Source organism: Trypanosoma brucei, chromosome 9 (genome assembly GCF_000002445.2).
Source record: "Trypanosoma brucei brucei TREU927 chromosome 9, whole genome shotgun sequence".
NCBI classification, from domain to species: Eukaryota; Euglenozoa; class Kinetoplastea; order Trypanosomatida; family Trypanosomatidae; genus Trypanosoma; species Trypanosoma brucei.
In genome coordinates, this window is record NC_007282.1 from 1,313,609 (window position 1) to 1,331,788 (window position 18,180).

Below are 18,180 nucleotides of genomic sequence, written 5' to 3' on the forward strand. Positions count from 1 at the left end.
CAGCGATAATAAGCGCAGTCGTGCAGAACGTTTGTTGATATAGGCAAAAGGCATTGTTCAATTATTGATACGGTCATGAACAATGCGGTCTGAATGAATGAAATGAAGTGTTTCACATGCATATATACGGAGAGAGGACAACAACAAGGTCCCGTTACGAAATATAACTAAACCCAAAGCTGTAAGAAAATATCAGAGCAACACGTAACACAAACAGTGGTGTTCGTGACCAGAATGACCCGAGACTAGAGGAGGAAGTGAGACCAGCGAATACCATAACGTATGAATAGAGGAGTGTCTTGGCGAAGCGCCTAAAAAAATTTACTTTTTCAATGATAAAACGCAGAAAACAGGTGGTCTGATCCCATCCATTTACACTGGTCAAGCAAGCGAGAAGAGCCAATTTACTTGTCAGGGGTTCGCTGAACTCGGGTGCTGACAGACACACTGACACAAGCACACACACACACACACACACACACACACACACACAGAGTTCGAAGGCACTTTCCAAAATCCATTAAAAATCCATTTTGGTACGAAAGCCAGTAGCAGAACTGTTAACCATATATAAAATCAGTCCTCTCCTTCGCTCCTTCCCTTCCTCCTTGCTACAGCTTTCTGCATCTTATCCTTCACTTTACCTAAACAATCACCTAACATGGTACGCAGTTTGATTGCTCTCCCGTTACTTCTCTCGCAAAAGCCAAGGGCTGTGATGAACAGGGCGAAGCGCAAAAAAAAAAAAGAAAAAAAAAGAAGCCAAATGAGTAGAGGGCATCGTCGTTAGCATGCACGCATGTATGGGCACGCTATAGAGACGGATGCTGTGTGCAACAACCCCATCATCTCCTTACTTCATTCAGCGCGTGAGTAAATAAATATGATCAACAATCCAGGTAATCCGACGCCATCAGCAGCCCCAAAACGATATCCTGATCACTGGATGAAGTGGGGTTTAGCTCACCCAGAAGCGCAAATTCGTCGGTAGAATTTACATCTGACGTACTGCGCTGGACTAAATAGCGACAAACCAGCTCCAGTATGCGGCCACTAAGCACTTCAAGAGGAATACATGGCATTGTGCCTATGTTATTGCTGGCGTGTACAGTTGTATGTTGCTCACCCCGCGCATTTGTCGGTTCCGCAAAACCACCACGCTCTGGGAGTGAATAAACAGCATCTAGCAGCATGGCCAGCATTTTGCTTTGGCGCGCTGCAACCTCAGGAAGAACGAACTCCATACCGTCATTAGACTTCAAGCAAACGTACGGCAAGGGTCTTGTGGGGGTACGAACCGCAGAACTTTTTGGTGCATCTCCTGCACGCACTGTCTGGGGCAGCAATACCCAATTGCGTTGCATTGTGCTCTTCACCTTCGTCCTATTCTGCTTTTCTGTAGTTTACAAGCGTCAGCAGCCCCTTCCCACCCCCGTAAGTGCGTGACGGTGGCTGCTTAAACTCTTCTTTTTTTTTTTTCCTCCCCACCCTGCTTACTTTTCTTAATATTATTGTGTCCTTGCTCTCCTTTGGTGAATTTTAATCTCCCCTCGAAGGACGTCACGTTCTTACAGGGAAAGAAGAAAATAAAAGGAAAAAAGAAATGATAATGACCTCCTCTTGTCACCGTTCACTTTGGAGGAAGTCACAACAGCGAAAATGGAAAAAGGAAAAATAAGTAAAAATCAATGCTACGATCTTGTTTGTTGTTGCCTCTCACTTAACGCAGACAATAACATCTTTTCCTGTTTTTTTTTTCTGAGGGGGCTAATGTTTCCCAGGTACTTCGAAAGGTGAAAACCCGGGCAGCAACTAACGACATATGCACGCACACAAAAGAAAAAAATGTAAAATTTAACCGACCATTTATATATATATATATATATATATATTCTTTTTTTTTCTTCTCGACCCTTCCTGCACACCGTTTGAGTCTCCCCTACCTCACGTAGCAAGTTGCCTGGATATATCCGACAGAAAGGATTATACCCACCATTATACACCCCCCCCCAAAAAAAAAAACTGAGTGGTCACGAAAAACAAAAAAAAAGGAGGAAACATTAACTACTGTGGGTTATCGGAGGTTTCCCCTCCCTCCCTTCCTCGTACACACAAACAAACGTAAACAAAGACGTAAACGAAAATACATAAACATGTAAACCAACACACTGTCCACCTTCGTCGCGCGCTCTTGCTTAACTTTTTTTTTTTCACCTCTCTCAAACCCCAATGCACTAAACGAACTGATGCCACTTAAGGTCCCCATCATTTTCCCACGGAATTATTATTACGCGGGATGTAAATGTCAGGGTCACGAAAAACTGTTGGGTTAAGCACATCGACACCGCCTTCCACCTTTAAGCGCTCTCTGACCTTCGTCACGGCCTCTAAAAGTGGTGGATGCCCAAAAGCTTCATCATATTGTTTCAACCAGTTCCGGAACTGCTGCTCATGCCTTAGCGTTGCCATGGTTTCACGAAATACCCATGTGCTCTGTTTGTGACGTGTAACGCACTCACGCATGTCAATTAGGCGGCTGCGACAGTCGTAAAGGACGTCGAGTTCCTGGCTCTCACGAATGCAAGTCATCAGCCGCTGCCAAAACCGTTGGCAATTGTTTTCGTTCAGGTAACTTGCAGAAATATTGGTGATGTCCGACGAAAACGTGTCGTCGGGCACTTCACGGGCACCGAACATTGACATTGTTCCTTACACCCCTCTCAATTTGTATCGTCTGTGCGTAGTGGAAACAAATAAAAAGGAAACTAAGAACCTGAATGTGTGTTCCCTCTCTTCTCCTTCGTTGTTCCTTTAAAACTATAATCAACTTGTCAGGTCAACCCAACTAGTTGGATGAGGACAAGGCAGACAGCAATTAAAAAAAAAAAAATAGGGGAAAATAGTCGTTTCGATTTAACATTATTATTATTATTTTATTTTATTTTGTAACAGAGGATGTAGCACTTGAAAAAAAAAAAAGACAGAAGCACATAAAGACAACAGAAAAGGGAGTTGCATTCATTCACCATTAGGAAATGACTAGGAGGGGAGTGGCACAAATCGGTGGGTAGCTTTAGGGATTGTACATGCAGCAAACGTGACAACATATCAAATGCTCAAAGTCTTCAGGGGGAGTCATATTTTAGAACAGGTGTTGGAATCGTTCGCGCAAAGACTCCCAACACTTCTCCTCTCCTCCCCCCCCCCTCTCTCTCTCTTCATAACACACAGTATGAGATAGCCTTAGCAAGGAAAAAAAAAAACGCTCAACTGTATCCCCTACAAAGCGGGCTATCAATATCAATAAACAATTTTTTTGTTATAAAAAGGAAAGTGAGATCAGAGGGCGTGACAACAGAAATGGATGAAAAGAGAACAAAAGCAAGTCGCGGATCACATACAAAAAAAAAAAAGAGAAATATAGTAATAAAAACAACAATTATGTATATATTTATATTTATTTATGTGCAGGTGTGTCGATAATGGCTTTCCCGCGAAACACACATACATTAGCGTACAGAGACATACACACGGTCTTTCTCGACTATTTTGATTGCTGACATACACAAATTATCCGTAACAAAAATCTGTTTTTCAACCTCTATTGTCCTTAGCAACGCCTTGACTGACCCCTGATAATTGACTGGTACTGGGCTAACTTACGCTGGTTTCCGCGAACACTCGGCTGAAGAGGAACAACATTTTGCCTGCGCTCCTCTCCCCGTGTGTCGCCATCACGCGCCCGAGACTGTGGGGATTCCGCCAAACGCCGCTGGGAGGAGGTCTCATGCGGTGGATGTGGGAGGTGTACATTACGTCTACTTCTGTTATTTCCACCCATCCGTCCATGACCCCCTGCAACCGCCTCCGGTGGCGTGAGAATACCGCTTTCGGTCAACGACAGAGAGCTACCCTCTTCCCGCTCATTACGACGACTTCTCAATGCTCTTATGGCGTGCCTGGCATTCCCGGACGCTGGCATAATCGGTTGCAGGAAGGTTGAGCGGGATTGAGGATTCGCGGAGTCGTTGGTAAGGGATAGGGATCCTGACCTGACGGTGGGACGCGTCACAGCCACAATTTCTGGGACTCGCGTTGGCAACCCCTCCTCAGCTACGTAGTGTGCTATACGGGTAGAAGTACTCGACACAGGTGGTGATACGGATCTGTTGAGTGCAACTGGTGGCGGTAAGAAAGTTGTCCCCGCCATCGGTGTATAACGGTTTCCCCGTCGCAGCTGGTCGCTTCGTTCGCTGCTTTCGTTCGCTACCTCAACTGGGCAATCCCTTGAGTTTCGATTCGTAACATCTGCACTAACAGGAGACAAACTATGAGAGGAAGGGTCAACAGCTTCATGGGTAATGCTCACATTTGACGTCGATGGAGAGAGTGTTTCGCAGCGCCGCCGTCCGCCATCTACAGTTCGATTAGGGCTGCTAACTGTCCGCGAAGTTTCAGTCCCGGTGCCATCACCCCCGCCTCCACTAATTACCTGTGCTACGCCGACAGCTGCCCCAGAGGAAGATAACTGCATTTGCTGTGTCTGTTCTTCCTCTTCTCGCCCAAGTTGCTGAGGGCGCTCCTGGTGGCGCTGCATCGTGCAGTCGACTGGAACACCAACACTTTGGGTGATTTGTTGGTGCCGACGCGGTGTGGCGCTCGGCAAACGCTCATTTCGCTCCTCTGCAACTCCAGAAAGCGAGTGCGAAGGGCATAGTGTCCAGTCACCTTTCGTTTCACCAACTTCCCCATCAACCAATCTAGATTCCCACCAGGTTGGCTGTGCCGCGTCCTTGTACTGCTGCTCCACATCTTGTAGCGTGAACCGACAGTTTGGGCACGTCCTCGTACGCTCCAACCAGTGCTGCATGCACGTCACATCAAAGACGTGACCACAGGGCAGGCAGTACACTTCAGACTGCAGCGGAAATGATTCCTGGCAGATGGAGCAAACAGTCTGACCAGATGTTTCCAGACGGTCTAACGTATCGCGGTCAAGCGTAACACGTCTCAGTTTCTCAACAGCCTCCTGGTCCAGCGGAGCGGCCACACGACGCTGCTGTTCACTGATTAGCAACTGCAAAGCGAGTGCTTGGAGAAGCAATGGACCCAACTCTGTTATGAGCGGATCTTGAGACGCGGGTGGCATCTGCTCCGTCGCGACGGCCGAAAGCGGGGTGCTTCCAGCCTCCGCTTCAACTTGGCCAAAAACCAGTGTCACTTGCTCCCTGTTTTCCGCTCCCTCTTGTTGAACCTGAAGGACGATTGGCTGCACCCCCTGGTCACGACGCAACATATGAGCCCGCACCAACTGCAGCATCATGTCGTACTCCTCCCGAAGTTCCAATCCTCGCCCATTTCCAATCATCGTATCTTAAGACGAAGCCAAATGACGCAACCAGAAAACCCAAGCAAACGAGGACAGAAAAAAAAAACAAGAAAAAAAGGAGGGGATCAACTACTACTATTTAAATCTACCCACCTATTAGAAGTTATATAACGCTCTGTTATTCCTATCTTCCGCTTCTTACGCTTGAAGAGGAACGGGACCACCAACACGGGGACACTCCCTCGAGCTCTACGCACTCCTTTACGCTCCCCCCCCTCCCCAATGGGAGTTGAATACTTGCTGGGGATTTACCAGCGAAGCTTGCGCTGGCAGCTTTGTTCTCCCCGAGAACCTACAGTTTCCTACTTTTTATTTGAGTGTTGTTAGCCCCTCAGTATCTGTGCTGATAGTTCTACAAACCTACGAGGCTAAGGAAAGAAAAAAGTAAAAAATAAAAATAAAATAAGCGTATATGGGTCTCATGAGGTAAAGTGGAGCGAGATGAGCTGCGGACCGCGGTGGCGATCAATTTGCTGCGCACCAAAGTCTAACAGCAGTGCAAGGGGAGCAAAGTAAGCACACGTAAGCTATGTACGAGCACCAGTGTACGCGTATATCGTTATTGGGAATGGGAATGGGAATGGGAATGGGAAGGACCATGGGATAACAAACCCATCACAAGCATTCATACACACACATACTGACGCGAACACGAACACATACCACATACACATACACAAACACACGTCAGACCTTTTGTTTCGAAGCATTATTTCCCCTCAACACGTCCGTCCTCGCAGTACGCGGAGCAAACAAAAAAAAACTTACTGTCTTAAGTCGAACCAACGCCCTCGCCTCTGTAAGCGTGTGAGAGTTGCAAAGGAACCCCGATTCCTTCTCCCCCCTGCTTTCATTTTTTTTTCCCCCCCGTCCCCTTCGTCACCCTATCCTTCAGATGAAGATCAATGGGATCTGGAATAGGCGGCCCCACGGCACCCAGCGGAAAACGTAAGAGAGTTTTGCCATATCGGTTAGGTACAGAGAGAAAAAGTAACAACGGAAAAACAATTGGTTACTTAGAAGTGTGTATATGTGTATGTGTGTATATGTTTCCGCATCTATGACAGTGCATAAAGGGGAATGCATGACAGAACACCACCACCCACCACATAAACGCGTCGCTTCCCTTCCCCATCACTCTGTGAAGAAATAATACCCACACAACAAACTCGCCCACGAGCTGCGACCAGAAGTCTACCCGGGGTCAGCAAGATGTACGCGTGCATGCGTACCAAATGAGAGTTTGTTTTCGCCCACGAGCACGGAATAGTCCCCTTACTACCAAATGTGGAAAAGGATTAACCTCTCCGTCAGACCGCTGCAAAGAGGTTATTCCCTTTTCCCTCAACTCCATTCTGAAATCGTTACACCGACTGGTGCAGAGACAGAAGGTTGGACAACGGACGCACACTAACAAATGCACACAAACACGCTCACCTCACGCGATACAACCAGGTATTCTTAATACGAAACCTGAGGGAACTCAAAGGGCCTCCTCTCCCTCCCACCACTTGAGTTCCTCAAACCTCTGCACTCCACAAATTCGCCCATTTCGGTTTGCTTTGCCATACTCGTCATTTATTTACACACACCTGCATACAGACCAAAAACGCACGCGGACATATGCTCCCTAGGCGGCAAACCAAGATTTGTACCGACCCTTCAGCTCCTGCAATTGCGGATCCGTAAGTTCCAGCGGTTTCTCGTCCTTTGCAAAGTCAGCAATCAAATTCTTCTGCTTCTCTGTTAATGATTTCGGAAGCAGGACCGCAAAATGAATAAAGAAATCGCCCGTTTTATTCTGATTTGGCCGATGCACACCCCGACCCCGGAGCACCAGCTTATCGCCTTGCTGAGTACCCACCGGTACCTTTGTTTCCACTTCACCCGTTAGCGTTGGTACCCGCACGGCACCGCCAAGAACTGCAGTCGCAAGAGTAATAGGCGTTATTACGTGAATGTCACATCCCTCACGATGAAATACTGGGTGCTCGTCAACACTTATCTCCACGTACAGGTTTCCTGGTGGACCGTTTCGAACGCCTGCCTCACCCTTGCCGCTGACCTTCAGCCGTTCCTTGTTGTCAACGCCCTTTGGAACAGGTAAGGTTTGGACACTACGATCCTTGACAATTCCCTTCCCGCTGCAGTGAGTACAAGAAGACCTGCCAGTTTCGCCCGTTCCGCCACAGTGCGTACAGTCTTGCTGCATGTGAAAGAAACCTGTGCTCATTACTTTCTTCCCACGCCCACCGCAGTGCACACACTTTGCTTTAGATCCCGAGTCTTGGAAACCACTCCCCGTACAAGAGCCACAGCGACGGAAGGTGTTGAAGGATATCTCCTTGCTGCACCCATTCACAGCTTCGAGGAAAGAGAGTCGGAGTTTGAAGTGAATGTCCGCACCTGGCTCCGGACCCTGCGGCTTACGAGTTTTGTCCTTTCCCGCACCACTCATCTTTTGAAAGATCTCCTCGAAGTCATTAAATGAAAACCCTTGCCCACCGGCAGCACCCGCAAACGGATTGGCACCCGCCCCAAAAGGATTTTCACCGCCTGCCTGAGCAAAGGGGTTAAAACCCGGACCAGCACCAAATTTATCTGCAGCACCGGAGTTTCCAGTCATGTCATACATGCTGCGCTTCTGTGGGTCAGACAAGACATCAAATGCCTGCTTCACATCAGCAAAATCCTCTGCAGCACGAGGACTGGGATTAACATCAGGGTGGAGTTGCTTCGCCTTCTTTTTGTAGGCCGACTTGATTTCTTCTTGTGTGGCGTTCCGCGCGACACCAAGCACACTGTACAAGTCTTTTTTCGCATTTGTAGCTGAAAAGCGTCGTGACACTCCCAGTCCTGCTGATACCACAGCAGTGCAAATTATACTCCCCGAAGCACAAACTGTGTTAGGACGAACTCCAGGGGCGGTAAAGTGTCTACTGGGCACAAGAGAAAATGTAGACGGTATTGCACGCCTGACGTACTGCTGGAACAAAGGACTCCGTTGCCTCATATTTCGTCAACCGCCAGATTTTCTGCGTCAACGAAAGCAAGGACTATTGCTCGCCCTCTCTCAGCACCCCCTCCCCTTTACTTCAAATACTCGTGTGTATATGCCTTCTTTTTCCGCTCCTTATTATTGTTAGTCTAAACTTCAAAAATAAAATAATACACCCCTCCACTTTACTCGTTACTTCGCTACGCGGGTCCTCAACCACTAAAATACGTCTCCTCACCCATGAAAAGAATGGCGATGCAACAAGCGCACAGAAAAGAAAATAAAGAAATGGCAAAAACAATTCCGTATACTCGAACAAGATGATCACATCCATAAAAAGTCACCGAAGCAGAAACTGAGACGCACAAAACAGGTGTGCAACGCTTCACTCTGCTATAATTTTTTTTTGTTACTTTGGCGTAATAACCTTTAAAAAAACATAAAGACACAAACATTAAACAACAAATGTGGTTTCCGGGGCTGCGCTCGTCCTAAAACTGTTTAGGCCATGATGTTGTATGGGGTGATCTTACCCTTTGGTGTGATCAGCTTCACGTGGAGGCCGCGTTGTTGCAACTTCCCTGCGTCACGTAACTCCTCGTACTCATTTCGGAGGATGTTTGTGAAGCCCCAATATTTCGATATCACAATGATTTGCCTACCAGGGAACTTCATCTTAGCACGGCGAAGAGACTCCAGTGCCTGTGGGACGTATGTGTCCTTTGTCCTCATAGACAAGAGGATCTGACCAATCCGCACGCGGGCGCAGGTCCCATTCGGTTTGCCGTACGACTGCCGCATGCCCGTCTGCAGACGATCGGCGCCAGCACACGAAAGCATTTTGTTGATGCGAAGTACGTGGAACGGATGGGCGCGGATACGCATGTGGAAACATTCCTTGTTGGCACGCTTCACCATATACTTGTTAGCCTGAATACGGGCAGCTTCCAATGCCTCAGATGAGATTTGCTCTAGTTCACGGGACACAACATGGACACACACGGGGAACTCATCCACTGGCGCACGGCGCTTACCAATGTCGAAGGTGCGAATCCTCGGGTCCGGTACACCACGACAGAAGCGTGACTTAGGATACGGTTTGTTCTTGCAGAAGCGGTAGCAACGTGCGGGACGGCGAGCCATGACGAATCTTTTGGCCGATCAAACCACTGCAGAAACAAGAAGTATAAGAAAGTACAGACAAAGGAAAAAAAGGAAAGATGTGAGGAAAAAGTTATGTTAACATCACAATGGATGGAGGTAGGTGCGTCCTTTTCAAAGTGAAACATGTGCAAACTCAACGAAAATATTCCCTGGTACATGGAGGAGAAAGGGTGGGAGAAAGGGAAACACGCACAAAAATAACTGAATCGTGTTGCACCGATGTGCATAATTAATAAGATGCACAATATGAAGAAATAATAGGTAGAAACAAGTTGAGGCTTCTACTTATGTTGCCCCTTGATCACATAGTAAAAAAAAGGGTCTTCCTTCTTTTATAAGAGGGGAAGCAAATCAGACGCGCGGTGGAAAGAAAAGATGGGAAAGGTCCCGACGAAAAACAGTATAAATATCATTTCTTCAGTAGTTCCTCCCCCTCCTTCAAAAATATTTTCTTGACATCAGCATACACTTCCTCCCGACTGCGGTTACCGTCAACAGTGTATAAACGCCCTTGCTTTTTATAATGTTCCACCACCGGTACGCACTGCTCGGCATTCGTCCGGAAGCGGCGACGTATCGTTTCGATATTGTCGTCGTCACGCCCAGAACCAGACGACGCACGGCCGATCAAACGCGCCTCCATTGTTTCCTCCGTACAGTCGAAGAAAAGAATGGCCTTAGCGGGCACAATGTCTTCCTCAAACATAAACATCTGATCCATTTTGCGTGGGAATCCGTCAATGACATAACCACGGGGACTGGGGTGAGTATTGAGGGCATTTTTCAACAGCGCAACTGTCAGTTCGGATGGCACAATGCCACCCTCCACGAGAATTTGAGATATTTTCTGTGCAACCTCAGTTGTTTTGTCTCGACTTGCCTGACGAAGGAGATCCCCCGCGCTGAAGTGCGTATAACCAAACTCTTCAACGAGACGGGCACAAACTGTACCCTTTCCCGATCCTGGGCCACCAAGAACAAAAAATACCTTCGGCTTCTCGGTGGATGTCATAGGAGAAGGAGTCACGTGGAGCCTGGTAATGGATGTTTTAAATCCTGCACTTTGAGGTAGCAGTTACTGTCCTTGTATATACTTTGACCTTTCTGTATAACGAAACACGGGAGTCCTTTAAAAATTAGGAGTGCTACTAATGTCACAAGGTGATCAATGAGTGTAAGTCGCTCAAACGAAAACAAACAGTAGGAAATGTGCTTGAGCGAATTGCGCCACACCAGCCGCATTTGTAGCACACTGCGACCAAACTCAATGTCACTCATAAGTACATGGCCGCCATTCCCACTTTCGCGTGCGGCGTGATACAAATTCAGCCACACCCACATGCAATGGAACTTGGTGGAGTTCATTACCTCTTCCAGGCGGCTGGCACCCCGCGGTAAAGGACTCCAAAACCGGCCCCACGCACTACCACCCCTCAGCAATGATACCCACAACGACGCGACGCAACAAACGGAAAAGGGTGAGAGAAAGCGAGGGATAAAAACAAAAAGACTAAAAAAAACAGAATGTGAATCATTAGATTGGCCGCACGAAAGCCCGGTAATGTAGCCACGGAAGAATAAACCAACGATGAACATTTCTCTTTACTAACTCCCTTCACCGACTTTCACTCCATTTAAAAAGACAGCCCCGAAGCCCCCCTCCATTCCGTGTGTATTCTAATCCCGTTGCACACACACACAAAAAAAAAAAATAAATAACAAAAGGACTGAATGGTACGAGGTTGTGAATTTTCTAGATTTCCTTCTACCTAAATGGGGCATCCAAATTATACTTATCCTCGGCGCCTCCGACTGTTGCCCCGTGCTGGTCGGCCACAGGCATCTACGAGTTGCCCTCGATCATTCCGCCGAACGTAATCACCCGGCCGCCGGTACCGCGTGTCAATGAGGCAGTCCACGATCGCCTCCTGAGCTGTCCGACCAACGCAGTGACGTAGCGCGTACTGTCGATCCCACTCACGACCTTTAGGTGCTACACGACTGTATTCATCCGTCATGATCTCTAATTCGGATGGTATTTCCTCTGCTACGGGTCGCACCAAAAGAACACTGTCATCCTTTAAAACCCCAGGCTCTGTTGGGGATAGTTGTTCACACGAGCTGTCGGAATCCCAGCACCTCTCAGCGTCTGCTTGGATGCTGTTCAACCCCTTTGCGCAACGACGAATGGGAGAGTCCATACGGCCTGAGTCAAACAAACCGCTGGTCCCCTCCGGAATGGAACTCAATGGAACTCTCCCAGCGATCAGTTTTTCCCTCAGTCGCCGCTTGGTTTTTGATACGGTGCTACTCTTCCGTACACGCGGCATCGTAAACCAACTATAGTCGTAGTCTCTGTCAGCGGGATTGCAAGACAGTGCCGCGGGTATGCTGTCAGCGTACAAGCGATAGTGATGAAAAAGACGTGGGCGCGTCAGGAATTGACGAGGTGGAATGGGAACAAAAACCGGTGATGACTGGCAACATTCGCCCACATATCCCACAACAGCTCCATTTTGTGCGGCAGAGTGAAGCCGGCGGCATCGGCGGATGGTGGCTCCTTCCCACCGTGTGAGATGACTCTGTGAGCTGGTGTGGGTGCTCATTCCCCGGTGTCCAGTGCTGGTTCAAGACTCACCACCTCTTAACGTTGGTCTAGCTTTTGTTGCAGCAATTTTGCAGTTGCATTTAGGTTGCAAAGAAAAAAAAAAGAGGGTACGCAGGCGGCAGAAGGAGGTTACACGCATATGAGTTGAGATGCCTCCCCAGATTAACTTTTCTTTATGCGTAAAAAAAAAAAAGAAATGACAAGGGTATTTCACACCTACCTGATAGTGAACAATGAACTGGACACTAAAGAATAACTTAATGAAAAGAAAATAAATAACGTCACGATCTGAGAGGGATTTGCCTTTCGCTAACTTCCTCTCTAACTCTGTTAATCATGTGTCTGTTCACCTAAAACCGAAAATAAACGATAATTTGGCGCCACGCACTTAACATACCGGTGGTGATAACCGGTCAAAGGTCCTCGTCTACTCCACAGGTTGCAAAGACGGCCTTAATGACTGAGGGCACAAAGAACAGTGCGGAAGGCCGCAACAGACACCGGGCACACCAAACGTATAGACCATGTCCCAACGCTCTGTTGCCGACCCTGCCGGCTTCGTTTCAGTAACGAGGAGGTCATCGGTGCGTTCCACCGCTGCTTCTCTCCGCGCATTCGCACCTTCATCCACAACGGTAGGAAGTGGGTGACTCACTTTTGAGTCCCCATTAACTCTTAATGAAGAAGATGGCGGTCGCGTTTGTGGTGCAAACCTCACCATCCTGGTAGAGCCGCCCTTTGGTCTCATATTTCCATCTGTGCCATCCGCCAAAGTGGCATGAAGCCCTGCTTTCGCTGGCTTTGCACTACATATCGGGTCACTAGGCCCTGCCCTCGACGCCCATTCAGGACAATTCTCTGAATCGTTGTTGCACAAAGATGAACCTACGCCGGAACGAGGGGCCCCGAACATCGATGCAGCACGGGGATAAAAATTATCGCACTGCTCTGTCGGTGGTGTATCAGGGGGTGCAGTTGGGACATTTAGAAATCTGGCGGTTGCTCTCAGGAATGGGGGGAGGAAAAGTACTTCGTCACCCTCCTGCTGCCGCGGTTCCAGATTCGTAGAGAACTTTTCAGTCCCATGAACGGAGTTATTCAGCAGCAGCGCTGAAGACGGGGGAATATCCTGAGCCAGTGGGATCGGGTGCCTCTGTTGCTCCGCTCCATAACTGCTTGACAGGAGAGGCCGTACTGACCGACGACCGGCGGCCACCTCTCGGATGTTGACAGATTCCGCGCTTTCCCTGCCACCTGTTCCGATGCTGTAAGGGTTTACTTCGCCTTCCTCGTGTGCTCGCACCATATGGAGTCCCGAACCATTCAAAACGCTTCCACGTCGAGGTTTTCGAGAAGTGCTGCAACCTTTCGTCCCAATTGTTTTTTGCCCCTGACAATAATGCCGAGGCCGGCAGGAAACCTTGTACACTGTTGTGTCGAGGACCGTCGCGTATGGTTGTAGAAGTATATGTTCATTTCGGACCATGCCCCCACAGCGTGCACGCTTACCTGGATTAGGGTAGTGAAGAGTTGAAAAAAAATACTTAATAAACCGATGACCATAAGAAACGATGCGCCCTCTCTGCAGTCGGAAAAACTTAGAAACAAAATAAATAATAAATTGAGAGGAAACATCCGGAAGTGCAGAGGTGCATTTCGTGAAAGCTTACTCTTCGCAAATTGGGAAAGAGGATTAAGAGATGCTACAGTTTCATGAGTGGCAGTGCCTAATACGCAATAATGCTCAGCGGCCGCCAGAAGGGAAAAAGTGACCACTCGAAGCACCCGTAACACCGGAGTCAGATGCGATTCCTGAAAACAACACTTGATCAACTTTATCGTCTTTCTTTTCCACTATCCTTTTTCATTTGACCAACTAGGTTTATTACGGAAACAAGCACCTCAACCACAAGGTGACGTGCTACGCAACCCCTTTCCACTTGCCCCTATTAGTTAGATCATCCTTCACTGTTCAGCAGGGGCCACACCACACCACGGAGCAACGGCATTCCTACCTTACTCATATCAAACCCTTCAACAACTAAACTTGTTGCCTCTCGAAGGGCAGTGGCATGAACCACAGCGAAGCGTAATGAGCAACGTTTACCTCCTCCACATTCGCAGGCTTCGTCACGATTACGTAACGCCATGTCGTGATCCTTGACAACAAAACTCCGATAATCCTCATCAGCGATGAGTAATCCCACCGTGTCCGCATGGGCAACAAGGCAAAGCTCCAGCACGTCCGCATCACACACGCCAAAAACAACCCATTCCTCCCCGTCAAACGCACCAAAAAAATGGGTCAGCAGCGACTCTTGGTTCTTGCTTCGCGTTATGGGTCTTAGCAACATGTAGCCCACACCAACAGGTGTGATTTTTACAACCACAAACAAACTATCCAGAGGATCCCTTCCACCTTTAGATGAGAGTTGACTACACCATACAATGTCACCTGCCGCTATTCCGTGGCGGTAGTCGCCTCGGTATGGTTGCCAGCGTCCAACTGGTTGGCGTGAGTCGAGCAGCGCAGCAGCGGCGTACGGGACAAGGTGCCCATCACAAACTGCCCTCCGTTCCAGTTGCGCGTCGTATTCCTCGCCGTAAGACCACGTCAACAACTGCTCTCCGGGTTCTATATCAGCCGTGGCAATGAAGAAAGGGATAGTGACAAGGTGACTCTCCTTTTCCAATAAAGTAGCGCGCCCCATAAGCGTTGTTCCGCGATTTGCCTTCCCACATTTATTAACGCGCTCCCTATGTAGCAAAGGCCTGCGCTTTTTCACGCAGCTTCGGAACCTTTTTGTTATTTTAACCTTGCAATGAGCGTCTTCCGTCCCTTTAGATAGTTTCTTTGAAGCTTCTTTAAGTGGAGAAAGCTCGCTCGGAATCATTAGCATCAGCGAACACAGCTCAACATTTCCGAACTTGCTTAAGTTATAACGATGATTGGCGTAGCGCATAAGGCCTTGACCAAAGCACACAACATGCTGCCCCAGTCCCAGTGCATATGTCGCATCGTTTAATGGGAGTTCATGTGAAGTGGCGGATGCGTATTCATTGTTGTGTGCGGTAGAGCGTAATCCGCGAGCCGACTCTTTGTGTGAATTAGGCAGAGAGGAAGAATAAATTCCGTTGCATGCTTCCCCGACGTTGTTGCGGGCCTCTAAAGCTTCGGTTGACACGGCAGGACCACAATACAAGAAACAGGTGCCATACGGTATCGGATGTACTGCAAAAAGGCCGTACTGTCCCTCACCAAGCTCTGGTGTTTCTTTTATGTCCAGTAGTGTAAACGGGAAACCACCAACGGGTTCAGCCCCCGCGTGCTTTCTGCCAATACCGTGATAAAATGGAAGTCCTGTCGGCCATCGGGGAAACCATTTTTCTCCATCCGACACACTCTTAGTGGGGTTCACTTCATCAATGTGGCGTCGCCCGAACGTTCGTTCGTACCATGCTGCCTCATCCAAACACCGATGGTACGAACGAAGGCACAAACGCACAGTGTCACCACTTTTAATAATGGTGGACGCCACTATAGCCAAAAGCGTTGCGCGAGGAAAAGCATTTTGATCAACTGATGAGTTGCCCGGGAGGCCATAGTGAAGGGCGATGCAGCGGGCGTTCGGCCAACAAAGTGGATCGTCTATTGGGGCGTTCCCGTGCTTATTCGTATCTTTAACTGCCTTCTGTACGATCTTATAGAAAAATGCATCCCCTTCCACTGCGAGTACCGAATGACGCAATCGCTGGCGTCCCGTGAAAATGTCTCCATCAGGGCGGTGTCGACTCGCATTCCCAAGGTTCACGCCGATCATGCTCAGTTGTGCAGCTTCGCGCAAATGCACCACTCGTTCTTCACTGCTGTATCCAAAATAAGCCGAGAGGAAACGGCCATAGCGCTCCTGGTGAAACTTACAAAGGGGATTTCTACTTGTTACTCTCCCATCTCCCCTGTCTTTCTTCCCTCTAGTGGAGGAATAACTGTAACTCTGACGAAACATTTCACCACTGCAGTCACATCGCAACTCGGGTGAAGGCAGATCTTTCATCTCCTCCCTCTTAAACACACTTCACGTCATTCAGCTTTGCCATAAACGTCGCGTACATCGTTAGTTTGAAAGGAAAATTAAGAAAAGGTAGTGTTAGTGAAAGAAGGATACGTGGTAAATGAGGTGTGTGACTGTGTGTGTGCGGTGTGGAGGTTGCAAAGTAGTGCGACTGGGATACAATCAAGGGTCAGTTGCCCAATAAACCTTGAAGGCAGGCCCTAGCAGATCTCCCCGTTACGAGCGCAGGCAAGACAAGACAGGGAAAAAAATTAACAGTGAAACTGAAAAGAGCACGAAAACTACAATTTGTCCCTTCCAGGCAATGGCAAGGGTAACCTTTCGGTGAGATGCTCTTCCCCAATCTATGAAAGGTGGCCATGGAATCGATTTCCTCATGCAGGGGTGGTGCTTTTCTCCAAATTTTATATGCCTGCAAGAATGGCTACATTTTGTGGGCAGCTGCCCTTAAATGAACAGCCAAAAGAGAAAGGAGAAAAGGAGGAGGGAGGCAAATACCACTGCAAGTCAGCAGTCGCCCGGCAGCCTTCCACAGAGAATGTGAAGAATGTGCAACACAAACAGGCAACACACGCCGTAACCAGCTTTCGCCTTACTCATCATCAAGAAATTTGGATGTTTTGACCGGAACCTTTTCATCCTTGGTGAAGTACGTCACGCCACGACCATTCCGCTGGGTACGGTCCAGGTTCAAATCCGCACCATCGGACTGCAGTAACTCCACTTCACGCCTGGCGCGGTAGCGTCGGGCATCCTCCTTGCTGTACTTTTCAGGATCAAGTCCCTTTTCACGAAACTGTGGAATGAGGTACTTCTCCAGGTATTCTTTCGGCGTCTCCGAGTCTCCACGAGGTCGAAGACGGTGACTGAGGTACTTCAAACAACTTGCCATGGCTCGGCAGCGCTGCGTTGTGCCGTCATCGTCATCGTTGCACTCCTCCGTGCGGGGTCGCTTGGTTGGCTTCTCCTTACCGCTATCGCTGGCACCATCGTCGCCTTTGTGACTGCTACCAGTGCCACTTTCACTGTCTGAGTCTTCCTCGAACTCGTCGTCTTCCTCTTCCTCGCCATTCTCCTCCTCTTCATCTTCATCTCCCTCACTATCCTCCTCCTCCTCCTCCTCGTCGTCATCATCATCATCATCATCATCATCATCATCACCACCAGTTTTTTCATCATTATCACCTTTATCCCTCCCCGTTTTATCTCCCTTACCGTTATCCTTATTTACGTTATAGAATGAGTCCAACATGTTCGTGATAAATTCCCTGCGCAAGTTGATGTACTCCTCTGGGAAGACAGAGATGTATTTAGATCTCAGCAACTGCAGCACAACGTCAGCCGTGAGTCGTTTGTCCTTTGGGACCCGCTGGCACATGGTATTGACCAGTTCCGTTAGCTTCGCATCTCGTTCTCTAGTCGCAGCGGTGCTCATGATGTTTAAAAGCACGCAGTGCGATGTATGTGTACCGTGTGTAAGAAGCTATGTGTAGTTGTATATATTTTTTTACGCGCATGAAAAATCGGCCAGTCCCAGAATAATCAGATGTCAACATGGAGAGACACATATATTTGCGTTACGTGTAGACGATGAAGAAAGACAAAGTAAAAAAATAAAATTAACTGAACTCAGAGCAAATTGCCGAGAACGATGTTGAGGAGTTAGTAAGTATACTGTTCCACACGCAGTTCCAAGAAAAGTGGAAGAATATGTGCACCCACTAACAAAGCAACTTCACGATGTGTGCGCAAAAAACAATTTCTCGTTCCTAACCCAAATAATCAAAACTACCAACCGAAAGCAAAACAAAAGAAACGCAGCCCTTGGCCAGTTACGGTCCCTTGCAGTGGAAACATCGCTCGCTTCCCAAGAATTTATAATCGACGCCACAATTGGTGATAGTAACTCCTCACGTGCCCTTTTCATCCCCACGAACGTGGAACCACC

General features: G+C 48.3%; 13 protein-coding genes across 13 annotated transcripts, besides 9 other annotated features; 1 reads left to right on the forward strand and 12 right to left on the reverse strand.

Annotated features, from left to right (window-relative positions):
* Positions 1-154: 154 nt before the first annotated feature.
* On the reverse strand, positions 155-277 carry Tb09.v1.0570 (hypothetical protein, unlikely; the record flags this gene model as incomplete). The annotated part of the gene is made up of 1 exon (XM_024642671.1): positions 155-277. The coding sequence occupies one exon, from the start codon at positions 275-277 to the stop codon at positions 155-157; it is 123 nt and encodes a 40-aa protein (XP_024498455.1).
* Positions 278-438: 161 nt separating this feature from the next.
* Positions 439-493: a microsatellite.
* Positions 494-736: 243 nt separating this feature from the next.
* Positions 737-761: a microsatellite.
* Positions 762-887: 126 nt separating this feature from the next.
* On the reverse strand, positions 888-1,364 carry Tb09.211.0300 (hypothetical protein, conserved; the record flags this gene model as incomplete). Its single annotated transcript, XM_822077.1, has 1 exon — positions 888-1,364. The coding sequence occupies one exon, from the start codon at positions 1,362-1,364 to the stop codon at positions 888-890; it is 477 nt and encodes a 158-aa protein (XP_827170.1).
* A 503-nt stretch (positions 1,365-1,867) lies between these two features.
* Positions 1,868-1,892: a microsatellite.
* A 373-nt stretch (positions 1,893-2,265) lies between these two features.
* On the reverse strand, positions 2,266-2,703 carry Tb09.211.0310 (hypothetical protein, conserved; the record flags this gene model as incomplete). The annotated part of the gene is made up of 1 exon (XM_822078.1): positions 2,266-2,703. One exon carries the CDS (start codon positions 2,701-2,703, stop codon positions 2,266-2,268), a length of 438 nt encoding a protein of 145 aa, XP_827171.1.
* Positions 2,704-2,918: 215 nt separating this feature from the next.
* Positions 2,919-2,945: a sequence feature (AT_rich).
* A 415-nt stretch (positions 2,946-3,360) lies between these two features.
* Tb09.v1.0580 (hypothetical protein, unlikely) lies at positions 3,361-3,483 on the forward strand (the record flags this gene model as incomplete). The annotated part of the gene is made up of 1 exon (XM_024642672.1): positions 3,361-3,483. One exon carries the CDS (start codon positions 3,361-3,363, stop codon positions 3,481-3,483), a length of 123 nt encoding a protein of 40 aa, XP_024498456.1.
* Positions 3,402-3,465: a sequence feature (AT_rich).
* A 127-nt stretch (positions 3,484-3,610) lies between the features above and the next one.
* Positions 3,611-5,368, reverse strand: Tb09.211.0320 (hypothetical protein, conserved; the record flags this gene model as incomplete). Its single annotated transcript, XM_822080.1, has 1 exon — positions 3,611-5,368. One exon carries the CDS (start codon positions 5,366-5,368, stop codon positions 3,611-3,613), a length of 1,758 nt encoding a protein of 585 aa, XP_827173.1.
* A 406-nt stretch (positions 5,369-5,774) lies between these two features.
* Positions 5,775-5,795: a sequence feature (AT_rich).
* A 210-nt stretch (positions 5,796-6,005) lies between these two features.
* Positions 6,006-6,075: a microsatellite.
* Positions 6,076-7,019: 944 nt separating this feature from the next.
* Tb09.211.0330 (chaperone protein DnaJ) lies at positions 7,020-8,024 on the reverse strand (the record flags this gene model as incomplete). Its single annotated transcript, XM_822081.1, has 1 exon — positions 7,020-8,024. The coding sequence occupies one exon, from the start codon at positions 8,022-8,024 to the stop codon at positions 7,020-7,022; it is 1,005 nt and encodes a 334-aa protein (XP_827174.1).
* Positions 8,025-8,888: 864 nt separating this feature from the next.
* On the reverse strand, positions 8,889-9,530 carry Tb09.211.0340 (60S ribosomal protein L10, putative; the record flags this gene model as incomplete). Its single annotated transcript, XM_822082.1, has 1 exon — positions 8,889-9,530. One exon carries the CDS (start codon positions 9,528-9,530, stop codon positions 8,889-8,891), a length of 642 nt encoding a protein of 213 aa, XP_827175.1.
* Positions 9,531-9,960: 430 nt separating this feature from the next.
* Positions 9,961-10,563, reverse strand: Tb09.211.0350 (adenylate kinase, putative; the record flags this gene model as incomplete). The annotated part of the gene is made up of 1 exon (XM_822083.1): positions 9,961-10,563. The coding sequence occupies one exon, from the start codon at positions 10,561-10,563 to the stop codon at positions 9,961-9,963; it is 603 nt and encodes a 200-aa protein (XP_827176.1).
* Positions 10,564-10,574: 11 nt separating this feature from the next.
* Tb09.211.0360 (hypothetical protein, unlikely) lies at positions 10,575-11,147 on the reverse strand (the record flags this gene model as incomplete). Its single annotated transcript, XM_822084.1, has 1 exon — positions 10,575-11,147. One exon carries the CDS (start codon positions 11,145-11,147, stop codon positions 10,575-10,577), a length of 573 nt encoding a protein of 190 aa, XP_827177.1.
* A 197-nt stretch (positions 11,148-11,344) lies between these two features.
* Tb09.211.0370 (hypothetical protein, conserved) lies at positions 11,345-12,157 on the reverse strand (the record flags this gene model as incomplete). Its single annotated transcript, XM_822085.1, has 1 exon — positions 11,345-12,157. One exon carries the CDS (start codon positions 12,155-12,157, stop codon positions 11,345-11,347), a length of 813 nt encoding a protein of 270 aa, XP_827178.1.
* Positions 12,158-12,586: 429 nt separating this feature from the next.
* Tb09.211.0380 (hypothetical protein) lies at positions 12,587-13,645 on the reverse strand (the record flags this gene model as incomplete). Its single annotated transcript, XM_822086.1, has 1 exon — positions 12,587-13,645. The coding sequence occupies one exon, from the start codon at positions 13,643-13,645 to the stop codon at positions 12,587-12,589; it is 1,059 nt and encodes a 352-aa protein (XP_827179.1).
* A 472-nt stretch (positions 13,646-14,117) lies between these two features.
* Tb09.211.0400 (hypothetical protein, conserved) lies at positions 14,118-16,214 on the reverse strand (the record flags this gene model as incomplete). The annotated part of the gene is made up of 1 exon (XM_822087.1): positions 14,118-16,214. One exon carries the CDS (start codon positions 16,212-16,214, stop codon positions 14,118-14,120), a length of 2,097 nt encoding a protein of 698 aa, XP_827180.1.
* Positions 16,215-16,824: 610 nt separating this feature from the next.
* Tb09.211.0410 (hypothetical protein, conserved) lies at positions 16,825-17,667 on the reverse strand (the record flags this gene model as incomplete). The annotated part of the gene is made up of 1 exon (XM_822088.1): positions 16,825-17,667. The coding sequence occupies one exon, from the start codon at positions 17,665-17,667 to the stop codon at positions 16,825-16,827; it is 843 nt and encodes a 280-aa protein (XP_827181.1).
* Positions 17,285-17,353: a sequence feature (CT-rich).
* Positions 17,354-17,398: a microsatellite.
* Positions 17,668-18,180: the final 513 nt, after the last annotated feature.